General features: G+C 42.5%; 1 protein-coding gene across 1 annotated transcript in view; it reads left to right on the plus strand.

The window, feature by feature from the left end:
• Nucleotides 1-17,179, plus strand: part of LOC126248382 (uncharacterized) — a 549,077-nt gene that overhangs the window by 114,521 nt on the left and 417,377 nt on the right. Inside the window, exon 3 of the mRNA XM_049949323.1 lies at nt 10,170-10,394. Within this exon, the coding sequence (XP_049805280.1) occupies nt 10,170-10,394 (225 nt within the window). The remainder of the gene's footprint in view (nt 1-10,169; nt 10,395-17,179) is intronic.

A 17,179-nucleotide genomic window follows, 5' to 3' on the forward strand; every position in this document is an offset into this window, starting at 1 on the left:
CAGTGTCAGTGGGTAGAGCAGCAGAACTTCCTGCCATCAGGAGGAGGACCATCAACTCAGGGTCAACCCCATCAGGAAGCCTGGCTAAGGACTGGGGGTAGTGGAGGTGGGTCGAGTGTATGGAAGGGGGCTGCCCTAGGGCCACCTGGGTGAGGGACAGTTGGGATAGAGAGAGTAGTTCTGGCTCCATAGATTCCCAAACAATCACCCGTCACCATGGGGGCAGAAGTCACAATAGGGAGAAAGACCTGGCTGGATGTGACCCCGGTGTGTGATCTGTGGGTCACAGGCAGAGACTACGAGAGGCACCAGTAGTGACTACAGTCGTCACTGGAGCTGTTTGCAGTGACGGGTCAGGCAAATGTGGCTGACAACTATGTCAAACAACTGACTAGCCATTTGGGCCATGATGACTCCTTCAGTTGACCCTGAACACCGGTCGACTGTGCATACCTCTTTTGGAGTGTAGTGAGACCACAATTTTTGCTTTGGTGTACAGGACGGAACCATTAGGACTGTTCAAAATCATTTAATGAAATTGGAATGTGATCCGAAGCAGCAAAGGGTATTTACATTTTTTTCAGCCCTCTGTGTGATCGTGGTGGGAGGGGGGGGGGTGACATGGACGCATGCGTGAATGACATGGCTAAGGGTTGCTGCAAGACCCCCACTTCTGCAACACCTCAGTGATACGTCATGAGGAAGCTGTACAAGTCATATTTGGGGTTTACCTCATCTGCAAGGCCTTCCACATATACAGGGTGTTACAAAAAGGTATGGCCAAACTTTCAGGAAACATTCCTCACACACAGAGAAAGAAAATATGTTATGTGGACATATGTCCGGAAACGCTTACTTTCCATGTTAGAGCTCATTTTATTACTTCTCTTCAAATCACATTAATCGTGGAATGGAAACACACAGCAACAGAACGTACCAACATGACTTCAAACACTTTGTTATAGGAAATGTTCAAAATGTCCTCCGTTAGCGAGGATACATGCATCCACCCTCCATCGCATGGAATCCCTGATGTACTGATGCAGCGCTGGAGAATGGCGTATTGTATCACAGCCGTCTACAATACGAGCCCGAAGAGTCTCTAAATTTGGTACCGGGGTTGCGTAGAAAAGAGCTTTCAAATGCCCCCATAAATGAAAGTCAAGAGGGTTGAGGTCAGGAGAGTGTGGAGGCCAGGGAATTGGTTTGCCTCTACCAATCCATCGGTCACCGAATCTGTTGTTGAGAAGCGTACGAACAGTTCGACTGAAATGTGCAGGAGCTCCATCGTGCATGAACCTCATGTTGTGTTGTACTTGTAAAGGCACATGTTCTAGCAGCACAGGTAGAGTATCCCGTATGAAATCATGATAACGTGCTCCATTGAGCGTAGGTGGAAGAACATGGGGCCCAATCAAGACATCACCAACAATGCCTGCCCAAACGTTCACAGAAAATCTGTGTTGATGATGTGATTGCACAATTGCATGCGGATTCTCGTCAGCCCACACATGTTGATTGTGAAAATTTACAATTTGATCACGTTGGAATGAAGTCTCATCCGTAAAGAGAACATTTGCACTGAAATGAGGATTGACGCATTGTTGGATGAACCATTCGCAGAAGTGTACCCGTGGAGGCCAATCAGCTGCTGATAGCGCCTGCATACGCTGTACATGGTACGCAAACAACTGGTTCTTCCGTAGCACTCTCCATACAGTGACGTGGTCAATGTTACCTTGTACAGCAGCAACTTCTCTGACGCTGACATTAGGGTTATCGTCAACTGCACGAAGAATTGCCTCGTCCGTTGCAGGTGTCCTCGTCGTTCTAGGTCTTCCCCAGTCGCGAGTCATAGGCTGGAATGTTCCGTGCTCCCTAAGACGCCGATCAATTGCTTCAAACATCTTCCTGTCGGGACACCTTCGTTCTGGAAATCTGTCTCGATACAAACCGCCACGGCTATTGCCCCGTGCTAATCCATACATAAAATGGGCATCTGCCAACTCCACATTTGTAAACATTGCACTGACTCCAAAACCACGTTCGTGATGAACACTAACCTGTTGAGGCTACATACTGATGTGCTTGATCTTAGTACAGTAGAGCAATGAGTCGCATGTCAACACAAGCACCGAAGTCAACATTACCTTCCCTCAATTGGGCCAACTGGCGGTGAATCGAGGAAGTACAGTACATACTGACGAAACTAAAATGATCTCTAACATGGAAATTAAGCGTTTCTGGACACATGTCCACATAACATCTTTTCTTTATTTGTGTGTGAGGAATGTTTCCTGAAAGTTTGGCCGTACCCTTTTTGTAACACCCTATATATTGTGAGGGTGTGGACCATACATCAGCCTCCGGGCTGAAGGCACTGTGGAAATGGGTGGTGGTCAGATGTTCAGTGCTGTTGGGGCAAAAGGTCATCACGAACTGAGTGGATGTAAATTGGGATGCATTGTCTGATACCAGGCTGCAGGGTACCCCTCAGTGGCAAAAACCCTCCAAGGGCAAGCATGGTAAAAGGTGTAGTTAACAATGGCATGCCTGTGACAAACAGAAAGTTGGTGAAGGCATCCATCACCAGCAGCTAGATAGTGCCCAGGAATGGCCCCTTGATGTCAATCCTGACCCAAGGGTGGGCAGGGTGGGGCCATGGTGAAAAATACTGAGCTGGGGATGCTTGATTGAAAGAGCAGGCACAGCAGAACCAGCATTCACATTCAGTGTTGGCATTGATGCTGGGCCAATAAACTTGCTACCTGGCCAGTGCCTTCATGCACCTCATCCCCAGTGTAATGCATGAAAGGGCTTGAGGATGCAGGGCTGGGGCAAGAGCAGAATTATGACTCTGAAGTCAAAGTCCTCCATGGCCAGTGTTAAAACGCCATGTGTGCTATCGAACTGGAAATGCAATGTGAAATAATTCCAAAAAACTGAGTCAGTCTGGTGGTAAATATGCTCCACCACCACTTCTGGATCACTAACAAAACCTCCCATGGGACTGGATTGCGGAATGCTGCCAAGGCGATATTACACGCCATCAGTGGGAATTCATCAAATTTTGTTTGCAGCTGTTGTACCAGTGCAAAATAAACAGTATTCTGTCGAATCAGTTCTGTGTTGGGGCAAAGAGGGAGGCAGGACAGGGCATCTGCATTTGTATGTTGGGTGGCGGGACGAAAATGGACTTCATAAAGTTAACTGCTTAAAAACAAAGCCCTGCAGCAGACTCTGTGCCGTCTTATTTGGGAACTTAGATTGATTCCTGAACAAGGAAATGGAGGGTATGCGATCAGTCAGCAAGTGAAGTTTGCAATCTTACAAATATACATGAAACTTCTTGACACCATAAATGATCACTGAAGCCTCCTCCTCAGTCTGGGAATAATTGAGCTGTACAGTGTTTAACATTTTGGAGGTGAAGGCAAGCGGGCACTCTGAACAATCTGACATGGTCGCACATTACTGTGACATCTGTATGACAAAGAATGTGCCTCAGGTAATTCATGCTGAGGACAAAGAAACAGCTCTTTTCCAGTTGGCAGCAGAGTCCATTTTCCAGGTGCTTCTCAAAAAAGGCTGGCAAGATACTTGTGAAGCTCTGTGCTCATTGCCCCTGTAGCGATAATGTCATCGAAATATACTTTGCTACACAATTAAAGGGTCACATTTTCGAAACTCCGCCTTACTGTCCCATTACAATGCAGAAGTTTGAAATTTGGTCTGAAGGTGCCTACAACCTTTCTCTTTGATAGTGAAAAAGCATGGCACCTGCAACTTCACCCTCAGGCTCAGTAATGCTTCAAAAAGCAAGGTGTTGACATATGCAAAAAGGGTAAGAGCTCAGAAGTTCATGTGATGTGTAATGTGTGTTAATGATATCACATAGGCACCAAATTTCGCTACAATTCTGCCCAATATCACTGTCAACATCGTACATGATGGGAAGGTAGTTATACCCCTTCTTATGTACACATCACCCATTCCTTTGCAATGGAGGTCAGAACTGCGATGCCCAGATTTAAAATCATGCGGTTTTCTTATGGGTGGCTGTGGATAACTTCTGAGGTATATAACTATTCGGAATCAACATGAAAAGGCCTCAGGCGGTGCCATGAAGTATGTAATGAAACCACCGCTCCTTTTGGAGTGTTGATTCCCACACATTCCATGTTCGAAAACAACAGTTCACTGTTGTGTCCTGCCCACATGTCTAATATAGGGTGCCTAGGAAGCCTGCTTTCTCGGATAGGTAGACAGTTCAAGCAAATCATATTAACAAAATTTATTATGAAAGGAAATGATTGCAATACTTAACTTTTTGAATTGTGAGAAGTGTCGCACTCAATGGGCAACAGACAAATAAGAAATCTCTTCAGTATATGCAACTCATAACATAAGTCGCTGCTGTAGATCTCGTAGAACGGCTAGTCTTCCACTGGGCTGTGGCCAGGCAGTGCGGCGCTTATGTCCTCTTCGTGTAGATGGTGCTACTGTCTCGTTGTCATCTTAGGGAGGGGTCGGTCAGCATACTGAGCATACTATTGGCTGAAGTTGTCTCACTGCCCTCTCTGCTCTAATGTTCTTGACCGTCTTGCCAGCACTTGACGTTGAGCCAGAACATTTACTGTGTGATTTCCTACAGGATGACGTTCTTAATCTTTGACACTGCTGACACCCCTCTGGACGAATCTACCCTTCTGTAAGGACATAATGGGCATGCAACCACACTGAACATGATTACATCCCTTTGGAGTGTAGTGCAGCCTCAGTTTGTGTTCTGGCCTACAGGGCAGAACCACTAGGGATCGTTCAAAACCATTTGACAAAACTGGTATGTGATCTGATGTAGCAAAGGGTGTTCATGCATTTTCAGTCCTCCTGTTTCATGCCCTCCTGATGCATATTCATGGGGATGGGGGTACGACATTGACACATGCATGAATAAAAGGGCAAAGGGTCCCTCTAAGGCCACCCCAGTTTGGATGCCACCCATGCACTTTATTGCATACTTTAAAAACGTCCTCCTACAGAGACAGACGTTCATTGTTTCCTAGGCACCAGTGTGACAGGCACCTATTTCGACACATCTCAGCTGAGCAGTGTGCGATTTGCAGGGGGGGATGGGGGGGATTCCCCCCCCCCCCCTCTGCATCAGACCATCCCCTCCTCTGGTTTTAGTTTATGCATCCCAACCTGGGATGTTTATTTCCCACGCTCTGGAGTAAAACATTACATATAATTTAAATTTGTGGAGCCGAACACTGAAAGTTTTTAATACAGTCTTACTATTAATACTATTAATATGTTTGCTTATTAATTCTGAAAAAGGGTTATGTAGTAGTTAAGCATTTCAAAACATTTACAACTAAATCATCGTTCTCATGTTGTCATTGTTGCTTTCGTCTAAGGTGCGTCATCCCTTTACTTGCGAGCTTGCGAGGGAAGTAGTGTGGCAGTCATACCGCAGCAGTCGTACCGCCGAGTTTGGTGAGCTGGGGGCTCAAATTCCCACCCCGGGCCCTGACACAGGGCGGTGACCGGCCCGGTTTTCACATGTTTGGACCCTTAATGGAAGCACTACAGGGAAGAAGATTTGAAAGTGATGAAGACGTCATTGCTGCGGTGCAAAATTGGTTACAGATGCAACCGAAAAACGTATTTTCTGATGGAAATTAAAAAAAAAAAACTCGTAAAACGTCGGGGAAACTGCATTGAATTCCAGGGAGGTTACATAGAAAAATAACGCATGTTTCAGTTTTCTATCATCAGAATAAGTACAGCTTTTCACACGTGTGCCTTTACTTTTTGAATTCCCCTCGTATACCTGTATGTAGATGATTTTGTAAATAAGCTTTACCTATAATGTACTTTTAAAGATATAACAAGGGATGGCTTTTCTCATAGTGCATACGCGTGAATAGTGAGTTTCGGCATTAACATCTATTTATAAATAACTGTTTAACCATGGGTAATGCCACGGTCCAAGCTAGTAACATATATAATTATACTAACCCCCTAAGACATCCCCCCCCACTGGTAAAAGCACAAATCCCACACTGCAGCTGAGTGGTGCTATGTCGCTGAACTGGTGCCTGCTGGCCGCATGTGAAACCTATTAAGTGTTGAAAAGGATGCCTTTCATGTCAGCACTTAGGAAATGGTGAATGACTGTCTCCATACAGGGACATTTTAAAGTGGCCAACAAAGCTGTGCAGTTGGTACTGAGGATGTTGCCAAACTGGGGGGGGGGGGGGGGGGCTTAGAGGGTCCCTTTACCATTTTATCCACACGTAAATGTTGTACCCCTTGATCACGTCACAGGAGGGCAGGAAACAAAAGGGCTGAAAAAATACGGACACCCTTTGCTGCTTTGGATCACATTCAAATTGCATCAAATGGTTTCGAATGAACCTTAGTGATTCTGCCCAGTGCATCAGTGCAGTGTGGTCATGTTCAATGGGGTTTCAGGCCCATGGTGTGCTTAGAGAAGTGTTTTATCATCTAGGGGTGTCAGCAGTGTCGAAGGTTGTCAAGAATGTCATCCTGTTGCTCATCATACTGTGAACTGTTGTTTTTGTGTGCAAACTGTGTGGGAATAAATGCCCAAAGAGGAGGGGTGTTTTCATTTATGTCTGTTATGCCACTCTCAGAGAAAACGTCTTGTGTCTGTTCTGAGTGGAGGTGTGTCTGAAAAGTTTTCCTTGGCCACACATAAGAAAAATCACTTGTTTTCAGTGCTGGGTGTTGCAGTTCTGATCTCCATAGGATATGTATCAAGAGAAGGGGTGAAATGTAGATAAGAGAGGGTGTGATAACTTTCCCTTCAAGTGAGATGTCCACAATGATGTTCGGCAGAATTGTGGTCAAATTTTGTTCCAATGCGGCAGCATTAACCCACATTACACCTCAAATGTACTTCCGAGCTCTGGGCTTTCTTTCATTTGTGTTTATACACTGCTGTTTGAAGCATCACTGGGCCCAAAGGTGACGTTACAGGCTGCCATGCTTTTGCACTGTTACAGAAGAAGGTTTTAGGCACCGCTGAGCCATATCTGAAACCTCTACGGGCCAATGGGAGACAGTTATGGGGTTTTGAAAAAGTGAAAGTGACTTTGTATTGGTATTGCTCAGTGTAGATGACACTATGCAGAGTACGTTGAATCCTCTGTTGAAACTACTTTTGGAAAATGGTAAGTGCACTTGAAATCTCAAGTGCCTAGCAATTATACCTGTATGAGCTGAACAGTATATTTAATACTAGTAATTGCTCTGAATTCTCATCAAGTGGCAGTTGGAGGAGTATATCCTAAAAATCAATTTTTGTAAACTAGTGGCCCAAGCTAGTTTAGATAACTAATCCTCTGGATAAGGCAGTAGGTATAGATCAATGTTAGACTGTAAGTTAACTGTGGACTTCAAACAACCATGAGTACTTAACAACCCATTCAATGTTTAATGATCACCATAGGCATTGTCCATTGACTTGTGAAAACTGAGGACATAATATCGTGGTCCTGAAGCCACACGAGTTCTGCCTGAAAAGTCTCATGAGCTGCAAGTGGAAGCAGGTGAGCTCGACAAAATTGAGGTACTTCCAGAGGCATCAAATAAATGTAAGTCTTGAACTTACACGCACATACCAAATATTGGTTCAAAAAGCTCCGTATATGATGTGCACAGGGCATCAGGATCAGAGAAAGGAGCTGTGGTTGTCACTAAATTGACTTGGACTTCTATTGTGGGCCCAAAACTGCTAAAACTGTCTAAGCCATTAATGTTAGTATCAGTATGGGAGCATATGACTAGGAAGGTTTGTATGCATTCAACATTTTTATACTTAGCTGCCAGTGACAGTTCCGCAAGGAGAGGAATACACCTGTGGCAGTAAGACAGGACATGATATTGTGTCTGTTGCACCAAGGTGAAGCTGGCGGTGTGTGTTCTTGTTCAATAAGATGTGTAGCTGGAACTCTATGGACTGGCTGAATGACATCAAAGCCAAAATGAGTTTCCATGGCAGCAAGGAAATCCTGTAGTTCTCCATCCATGACTGTGTACTGCAGCGTAGTCCTCATGTTTCTCCTGAGCATGTGGCTGTATGCCACTCATTGACAGATAATGGCCAGGTAACCCATTTGCCGCAGGCCCAGCAGTTTTCTACATGATGCAGGCATCGGCTTCTGTTGTGCTTGCTGCCACATTCCAGACAGGACTGCAGATTCTTTGATGTGCACGACTTCTCACAACCCCAAGGAGGGAGAGTGTTTCTCACCTGCTGAGTGACCAGTGCTTGCAGCAGTGACTAACAACCTAAGTAACTTGAGTATCATTTGTAAGAACCTGCTGAGCTTCCAAAGCAACCTTGAAAGATTTTGCAATTTGAAGTACGTCACCAAAACTAGGATCATGTTTAGCTAAAGCTTTTGTAGTGACCTCCCTGTCAGGAGTAAGGTGCACAGTCACACATGGAATCAATGATTCCACAAAGAAAACCTTACGGTTGTGGCACATGAAACTACACTTGCTTGTGAGACCCTGCAAGCCAGCAGCCGATGCTGTACATGCCTGCCCGTGTTGTTTATGATGCTTATTAAGCTGGAGCCTTGCTGGAGCAAGGTGTGTGTATCAGCTGACTGTAGTATTCAGTTAACAGGGCACAGAGATCACTGAAAGACAATTCACTGGGATCTGAGAGAGGTTTAATTTTTTGCACCTCTTCTTATAAACAACTATTAGAAGACAAAGGCAAAGAACTATGCTCCCCACCAGAAATGTTATAAGCAAAGCAGTTACGTTCAAAATGATGATGGTAGACTTCTCAGCTCTTTGACAACTGGTCAAATGCAGTGAATGGCGATGGGAGCATAGCCACGACCACTGACTGATGTATTTGTTGCTACTGAGACACGAGCAGGAGAAGATCAGCCTGTTGCACCTGCGCTGCAAACTGTTGCTCTTGTAGCTGCTGCAGTGACATCTGTTACTGCCAAAGTTCCATGAACGTTGCCATAAACATGATAGGGTAAGAATTTGTTGCCACTAAAGTGTGCATTCCTTTCACCATTGTGTAATGTATGAACAAACCCAAGGTTGTCTTGAGCGGAGCACTGTATGAAAACTTCGAATGTAAGCTAAAAACTCTGTGTTCAAAGGAGGGTTGAAATCTGAATATCAGCTTGGTGAGATTTAACTGAGCTCACTGCAGCATACTACAGTAGACGGGCCCACAGTCGTTTACTTAGCTCCATGCTGCTATCAGCTCGGACCATGTGACCCTGTGATTGTGCCTCAGGTGGCATTGGACAGATGCTAACTTATAGTGCCTCAGATCCACTCTCGATATTCTTTCCTGGTGGGGATATTATAAGCGGCAATCAGAAGGTTTCTTTTTGAGGGAAAGTTGTAGCGCATTTGCAACACAGTGCACCTCTGTCACCTGTTGAACATCGGTGGTGGTTGAGGATGTCATAATTTATTTGAACTTTTGAGACCCCGGGAGAAGCTCAAGTTTTGTGTGTTTCAGTTTTTCTGATGTTATCTGTAGTATGACATTATTGGTATGTTGTGTTGTCAGGCCTCACATTCAAGTTTATGATTTAGATTGTTTACGGTTTACATAATCACACTTCACAAAGTCCATGGTGCTTCCTTCAACTCTTTTTATAATTGAAATACCCATTCAGCTCTCCTTATGTTGTAGTGAACATATTATTTAAACCAAATTGAAAAAAAAAAAAATGCTGTTGGGGTTAAATAATAGACTTAAAATCATATTGTTTTGCATAATTAATGTTAATAAAATCAGTTTCACTTTGATAATTAGACCTGTGAAATAAAGTTGTAAGTCTATCCCTGTTGGCACTTTCTTGTAGCACTTGCTTGTGTGCATGCATGTCTCTGACCCTATGTTTCTATGGATTAGTCTGTACTGGTGTTTTTTACATTCATAATTTTTTTAATGTATCCTGATTGAAATTTGGTGTAAGAAAAGTGTTACTTCCTGTATCTGAACATGTTGATCCCAATATTGTAATAATTGTTGAAATTTGCTGATTAGGTGTCAATTTCCACCCATTTTACCAAAAAATCCTGAATGAATTTCTTCTATGGTATTATCAGTGGAGAGGAAATACACAAACATGTTTTTGTGTGTGCAGCGGTCTGTGGCACCTTCCTCCCGTCTGCAGAAAGAACCAGAATGCAACCTTGTTAAGGGTGATTTGCCAGCTGGACAGACAGAAACTGCGTGTTCAACACCTGCACCAGTGCTTTCGGACACAATAGAGGAGCCCGAAGAGTGTCCTCCGAAGAGACGAACACTACATTCTCTCTTAAGTGTGGAACAAGAGATAGTTCAAATATTGGCAGAAATGCAAATGAAGGTATTGTACTGCAGCTTAAATGTTTTGAATGTAATTACCAAATAACACAAGCTCAGTTTGTAGTTGTGATTCTGCTGTTTTGCCTGTAACTTACATGACAACTCAGTTTTCTTCATAGGAATACCAACTGGCTTGAAAAATATGTAGATTAAACCAAAATAAGTACACTGAATGTGAATAATTTGGTATTGGCTGTTATTACATATAGACATACTATTTATTAGTGACATGTGAAAATTTGTGCCTGATCGGGACTTGAACTCAGATTTCTCTCTTCACAATCAGTCACATTAACCACTTTGACTATCTGTACATGCCTCCTCGACCAGCTCAAACTTCCATATGCCTATATCATTGTATCCTAGTCCCCTACATTCGCAATTTGATGCTCACAGCATTACTCTTTATTCCTGCACCAGTAAGAATGAGTCCAGGAGGTGTGCATGGATAGCCAAAGTGGTTAATGCAGCTGCTTGTGATAAATGGGAAATTTGGGTTCGAGAAATTTTCATGTGTCACCAGTTGGTAGTACATCTATACCTAATAAGGCTGAGCCAAGGCATTCACTCTCAGCGAATTTATTTCGAACTAATTTCATACAGTCGTTGATCGCTAGTAATGTGAGTCTCTTTCCATCATACAAGTAAGTATTACACACCAAGTTGGGCGAAAAGATAACATCATTTGGTCATGATTTCTCAGATTCTCATTCTCACTAGTGTGGGAATCCAGAGTAATGCTGCAAGCATTAAGTAATAAGTGTAGGGGGCTGCTGTGCAAGGATGTAGTGATATGTGGAAGTTTGGATCGGTCCGAGAGGCATGTGTGGATAGCCAAAATGGTTAAGGCAACCATTCGTGATAAGTGGGAAATCTAGATTTGAGTCCCAGTCTGCACAAATTTTTATGTCCCTGATAGGTCGTATATTGATACCGAATACTGCTGATGCCATGATATTCTCACTGAAGTAATTTATTTCGAAATAGTTTTGTAGAACTGTCAATAGCAATGTCTCTTCTTTCAGACGTACAAGTAAGAAGTAGATTAAAACTGAATCAGCTGTAGGAGAATGTCACAGATTTGAAATTCATTAGTGAAAGACTCAAGAATGTAATTGATGAAACTGGAGTCAAAGGAAAGACTCAAAATAAGCTGTGTTCAGCATGTAGTTTGTGAACACAATTGGAGAAGTACTTTTAATAGAATATGCAGATGAAAGTAGATGAGTAAATTATTGCTTTTATAATAGCCATGATTGTGTTCACCAAAGGTGGGTGCCCAACAAATGTAGCAGGAAGGAATCTCCACTGCCACACACATCTGTAACTAAATGGAAGTGGGCTTCCTGCACATTAGCTACAAACTCTTCACAGGGCAGTATCTCTAAAACAAACTCCTTAAGCAACACATGAGAAATAATAATGTCATTTACAATGAAATGAACAACCTTAGCTGCTTACAGGTGTTGACATATGCCAACGGGGTAGGTGAAAATGTGTGCCCCGACCGGGACTTGAACCCGGGAACTCCTGCTTACATGGCAGACGCTCTATCCATCTGAGCCACCGAGGACACAGAGGATAGTGCGACTGCAGGGATTTATCTCTGGCACGCCTCCCGCAAAGCCCACATTCTCAACGTATTATCCCGCACTACATTCGTAGTGACCCCGCCCATTATACTCATTACTTCGGTGCATTGCCGATTCCCGAAAGAGTTTGGGCACGGAAGAAGAAAATAGTCAAGTGGCCGGTGAGCCTTAACTATATATATATATATATGAAGATGGTATCTGTTCTTTCGGACATGTCCGAAAGAACAGATACCATCTTAGTACATATATATAATGTCATTTGTTGAAATGAAACCAAAATATACTCAGGTTTGGTATCCAGAGAAGGTGTGGCACTGATGTAAAGTCCTGCATCAATGCTACTCTAACACAGTAGATGATTATTAACTAATCTAATTGAAGTTCAGTATTGAGAGAGTTTAAATTCAGTTTCTCAATAGACAAACACTTCGAATGTTATCCTGTGAACTATTTGGTGGATGTATCAAACTGTTTTGGGTTTCAGCAGTGTTTGTGGTGACAGATTTAAATAATGGTTGGGAAATGTTCTATTTCAGTGTCTTATGCGAAAGTACAAAATAGATCACGGTGTGAGTGCTTTCAAGGTTGCGAGTGACCATGCATTTTTACACTTTCCCGACAATAACTGCTTTAGGGGTTCACAAGTGTCACATCAGATAATGTTGTGAAAGCTGCATAATATTTTAACAAGGCAGCTGCCCATCATCCTCAGGCACTTACTTACTTTTTTGCTGTGGCTCATCAATTTATATGCTGGGTTGCCAGAAAAGCACAGTCACCAAAGGGTGGGGCTATAATGTCATTGTAGATGAATGGTAAAGAACGTCAACATCAGGAGTCCCCGCTAGAGAAACAGGCCACTATCATTGCACGTATGACGCGGTCAAGGCGCAGCTGCAGAATGCAGCCCAGCATGTGCACGGGCAGAGTGTTGGCCCCCAGTTTAAGTTTCCTGACTTTGATTTCCCAGTAAGTGTTGCCACATTGAATTTGTTCGACTGTGGGTGACAATGCCTTAGTACTGCCGGTGCTAGTTTGCATGCCTTGCTAACTTTTAATCACGTGCCTCTGTTGATCAGGTTGTTAACTGTATGTATCTCCACTGTTTCTTGGATGATGGAGTTCCAATAGATGGAGATGGATGAAAGGATATTTGTATTTCTGTAGTTCTTGCTATGTCCTGTGTCCAGGTAGTGTTCAGCAACAGTAAGCTCTTATGGTTGACCTAATCTGGTGTAACATTTTTGTTCATCACATCTATCTTTAACAGTGCAACACGCCTGGCAAATATACGGTATCACACACTTGCATGAGATTTTATGTGTTTCTGGTCGCCTTAGACCTAGGTTGTCTTTAGCAGAACCCAACATAATTTGCACTTGCTTTGGAAGGCAGAAGACACACTTAGTTTGATGTTTCTTGAATAGCTTGACAGTTTTAAAGCACGTGGCACCAACGTAAAGTAGAAAAACTATCCTCGTGCAGTTCTGTTTCCTCTGGCTGTTCTTGAAGCTTAGTGCATTCTGGTTGACACACATTTCAGATCTGCTTATCAAAGTATCCATTGTGCACAATCAGAGTGAAGATGGCTCAACTCTGCTGATTGGCTCTCTGGATCGGAGATCCCTGTGAACTAGTGTCCGTAATACACTACTATGTTGTGATGTGTGGTGGCAACTTGTAGATATAGGTCTGTGTGATTTGGTTTACAGAACACATAGTGGCCCAAGGAATCACCTTTTTTCTGTTGACCAAGACATCTAAAAGTGAGAACTCTCAATTTTTCTCCACTACCATTGTGAAGCAAATGCTCAGCTGGAAGGAGTTCAGGTGTTAAGGAAATGAAGGGAGTGTTGCTGTCCCATGTGGCCATACCACAAAGGTGTCATCCACATACCTCGAGAAATGTTTAGGTTTCAAAACTACTGACTTAAGTGCTTTGTTCTTAGTCTTCCATAAAAAGTTTAGCTACTATGGGAGACACAGGGGGATACCCATAGCAACAAAATCGAGATAAGCATATGCTTGAAAAGATGTGAGATTTCCTCCTCCAGCTTAGCTCATATGATGAGCAGCTGTCTCATTAAAATATTGTTGAGCTCTCACATTATCTGACAAGACGCCTGTGAACCACTGAAGCAAGGAAAAACAAGTTCTAACTTGACCAGAATAACAAAGTGACTGTCAGTTAGATTAGTTAGTTCAGTTCACATGCGTAATGTGGGCACAGCAGCAACAGCTGTGTAGTTCAGCACTGAATTCCTTTGTATATTTGCTATTACCATTGCAGGATCACAAGAGCCTTAACATTTTTCTGTTCACATTCACTTTTAGCTGCAGGCTTTATTTTGCATATTATAAAGAAATCAACTAAAAGAAAAACCACATGACTAAATGAATTGCAACAGTTACATTAGAGACTTTGTCACAAGCAGAGCGATATGCCAATGGTGAACAAAAGAGTAGGTGCGACCAAGTTTGTTCTGTGGTTGAAGGTTGCTATGGTTTGCCCTTTTGTAAACAGCTAGCCATCCATCACTTTGTTATTCTAATCTAACATAGAAATACTGGTAGACTTCCACATGGAACACATATTGTAATAAATGAAGAAACTGCAACATACTGTAGTTCAGTTAGACTTCCAGTTTGCCAGAATTAAAATAAAGAGTAGTAAACAGGTGTGAACAGTGAACTCTTGAGAATTTATGTTGCTCACACATTGTTGCAAATGAATCCTAGAAAAATAGGTGTAAATATCTATAAAGTTAGTGCAGAATGATGTTAATCTGGAAAAGGAGTAGGGGAATTTTCAGACAAATCTTGTAAGCAAACCACTGCAAGCTAGAGGTTACAAGATGAGCTCTTAAGATACAAAAGCACTTCAGTTGAAACTAAAAGTGCAAAAATGCTATTGATAGAGTAACAGTTGTCTGTTCAGCCAATATTTAAGCTAGACTTTAGCTAGTTTCCACCTTAGTTTGCATCATGACTCATCTCAAACCTTCAGTCACCTGTACCTTTCTTGTACCTTCCCCTCTCCCACCTCATTATTGTAGTAGTATCAACATGTCTTCCAGAAATAAAGTTAATATGTGTTTGTTTTCAGACATATTGAACTTGAATGTGTTTAGAATGTACCATAATATGCAATAGACCATAATATATTCAATAAATTCGTTTCATCACAACAATACAGCAATTTTTTTTCTCGATAAGTGGCGTTATTTGCGTACACATTCCTGCCACTTTAATGTGACCACCATCTATGTCTGCTGTCAATGTGCAATAACAACTCACTCACAACAGGTGGCAACACTAGAAGTGGAGGGTATATAAAGCATGTCGAGGGATGTGGGAAACAGTACAGACACTGCTGTAATGCATACATGGAGCGATTTATCTGAATTCCAAAAGGGCACGATTTTCGGCTTTCGAGCCACGGGTGGAAGCTTTTTGAAATGCCTAAGTTCGTAAATTGTTTGTGCGCTGACATGGTTAAAGTATGCCATGCATAGCAAAATGGTACTGTGCAAAACTGCCACCAAGCCAACTGTGGTGCACCATGGGCCATAGAGGACAGGGGTGAATAGCAACAATGGAGATGTGTATGGGTGAATAGATGTGCAATTGTTGAGCAGCTAACTGCTCAGATGAACCAAAGAGCTACCAACAGTGTCTCTTCTAATGACCATTCAATGAATGCTACTGTGTTTGGACCTCCACAGCAGGCGCCTGGTTCATGCACTCTTGATGACTACCGTTCATTGCCAACTAAGGCTGCAATTTACACATCAGTACGACAACTGGTTGTCCACTGAGTGGCAAAAGGTGACCTTTTCAGATAAATCACATTTATGCTCCATTGGACAGATGGCTGTTGGCATGTATGGCATGAAACATCTCAAAGCAAACACCCTGCAACAGTTGTCAGAGGGATCCAGGGCAGAGGAGGGGCATCACAGTCCGGAGCTGACCCAATTGAGAATATGTGGGACCACCTTGCTTGGGCTATATGTGCGATGGTTCCTCAGCTGAGAAACCTAGCATAGGTGGCCATGTCACTGGAGTTGGCATGGCTCCATGCCCCTGTCAGTACCTTCCAGAGTCTCATTCTCTCACTTCTTGCATGTCTCACTGTGGTCCATGCTGCAAAAGGTGGTTATTCGGGCTCCTGACAGGTGGTCATATTAATGTGACTACAGTGTAATTGTTAGGTATTCAGCATTGAGTGTTCTGAATATCAAACATATTTCAATTATTTTATAATGTAATTAGTATTTGGTCTGAACATGTCTTAAAATCTTGGTGACTCATGCCAATTTTTTAAATAGTATTTTCATTGTAACTTGCCCTGGAACAATGCTTGACCACAAATATACACTTCCTGTTCATAAAATCTAAGCTGATAATGAGGTATGCAAAGCAAACATGTTTTACATATTTTGTCAAGAACTTTACTTTTGTTTGATAGGTACTCAGGCTGCAAAGCATAACTGTTATGAGGTGTGAGGACAGTATCCGACATTAAATTGGAGAGAGAGAGAGAGAGAGAGAGAGAGAGAGGGAGAGGGAGAGGGAGAGGGAGAGAAGATTGGTTTGTGTGTGTGTGTGTGTGTGTGTGCGCGCGCGCGCGCGTGCACACACACACACACACACACACACACACACACACACACACACACACACGCCTTTTCCTCCATAAGATCTTATTTTTTTTTCAGATATATTGTTATTTTGTCATATTTGTACATGGATGTTACATTTTTTATTTGTGTGTTCAGATATAGTTTGTTATTAAATTTATGTCACTGATGAAAATTGATTTATATCATATGTAAAATTTAGAATTTTTCTTTTGTACTGAACTATCTGTCACTGATAAGAATTTTGTCGAAGCTCTCAATACCTTTCTTTCTTTCTTTTTTAATATCTGGGTTCTGTTTGTTCATTTAAAATGTTCAAATTTTTTTTGCCACATTTGTGTAGATTTCTACTTCCTCTAAGATGCTCATGTAGCTTCCTTTTTCTGCTGTATGAGAAATGAAGGGATTTGAGCTTATGTGTGGGTACTGTGGTGTGTCCGTTTTCTCAAAGATGGATATTAAATGTGTAGTGATTGTTTTGGCTTTTGTTTATATGTTCTTTGTACCTTGTATCTTCATTTCTAGTTTATGTTCTGTCCAGAATCTGA

This window comes from Schistocerca nitens, chromosome 3 (assembly GCF_023898315.1).
Source record: "Schistocerca nitens isolate TAMUIC-IGC-003100 chromosome 3, iqSchNite1.1, whole genome shotgun sequence".
NCBI lineage: Eukaryota > Metazoa > Arthropoda > Insecta > Orthoptera > Acrididae > Schistocerca > Schistocerca nitens.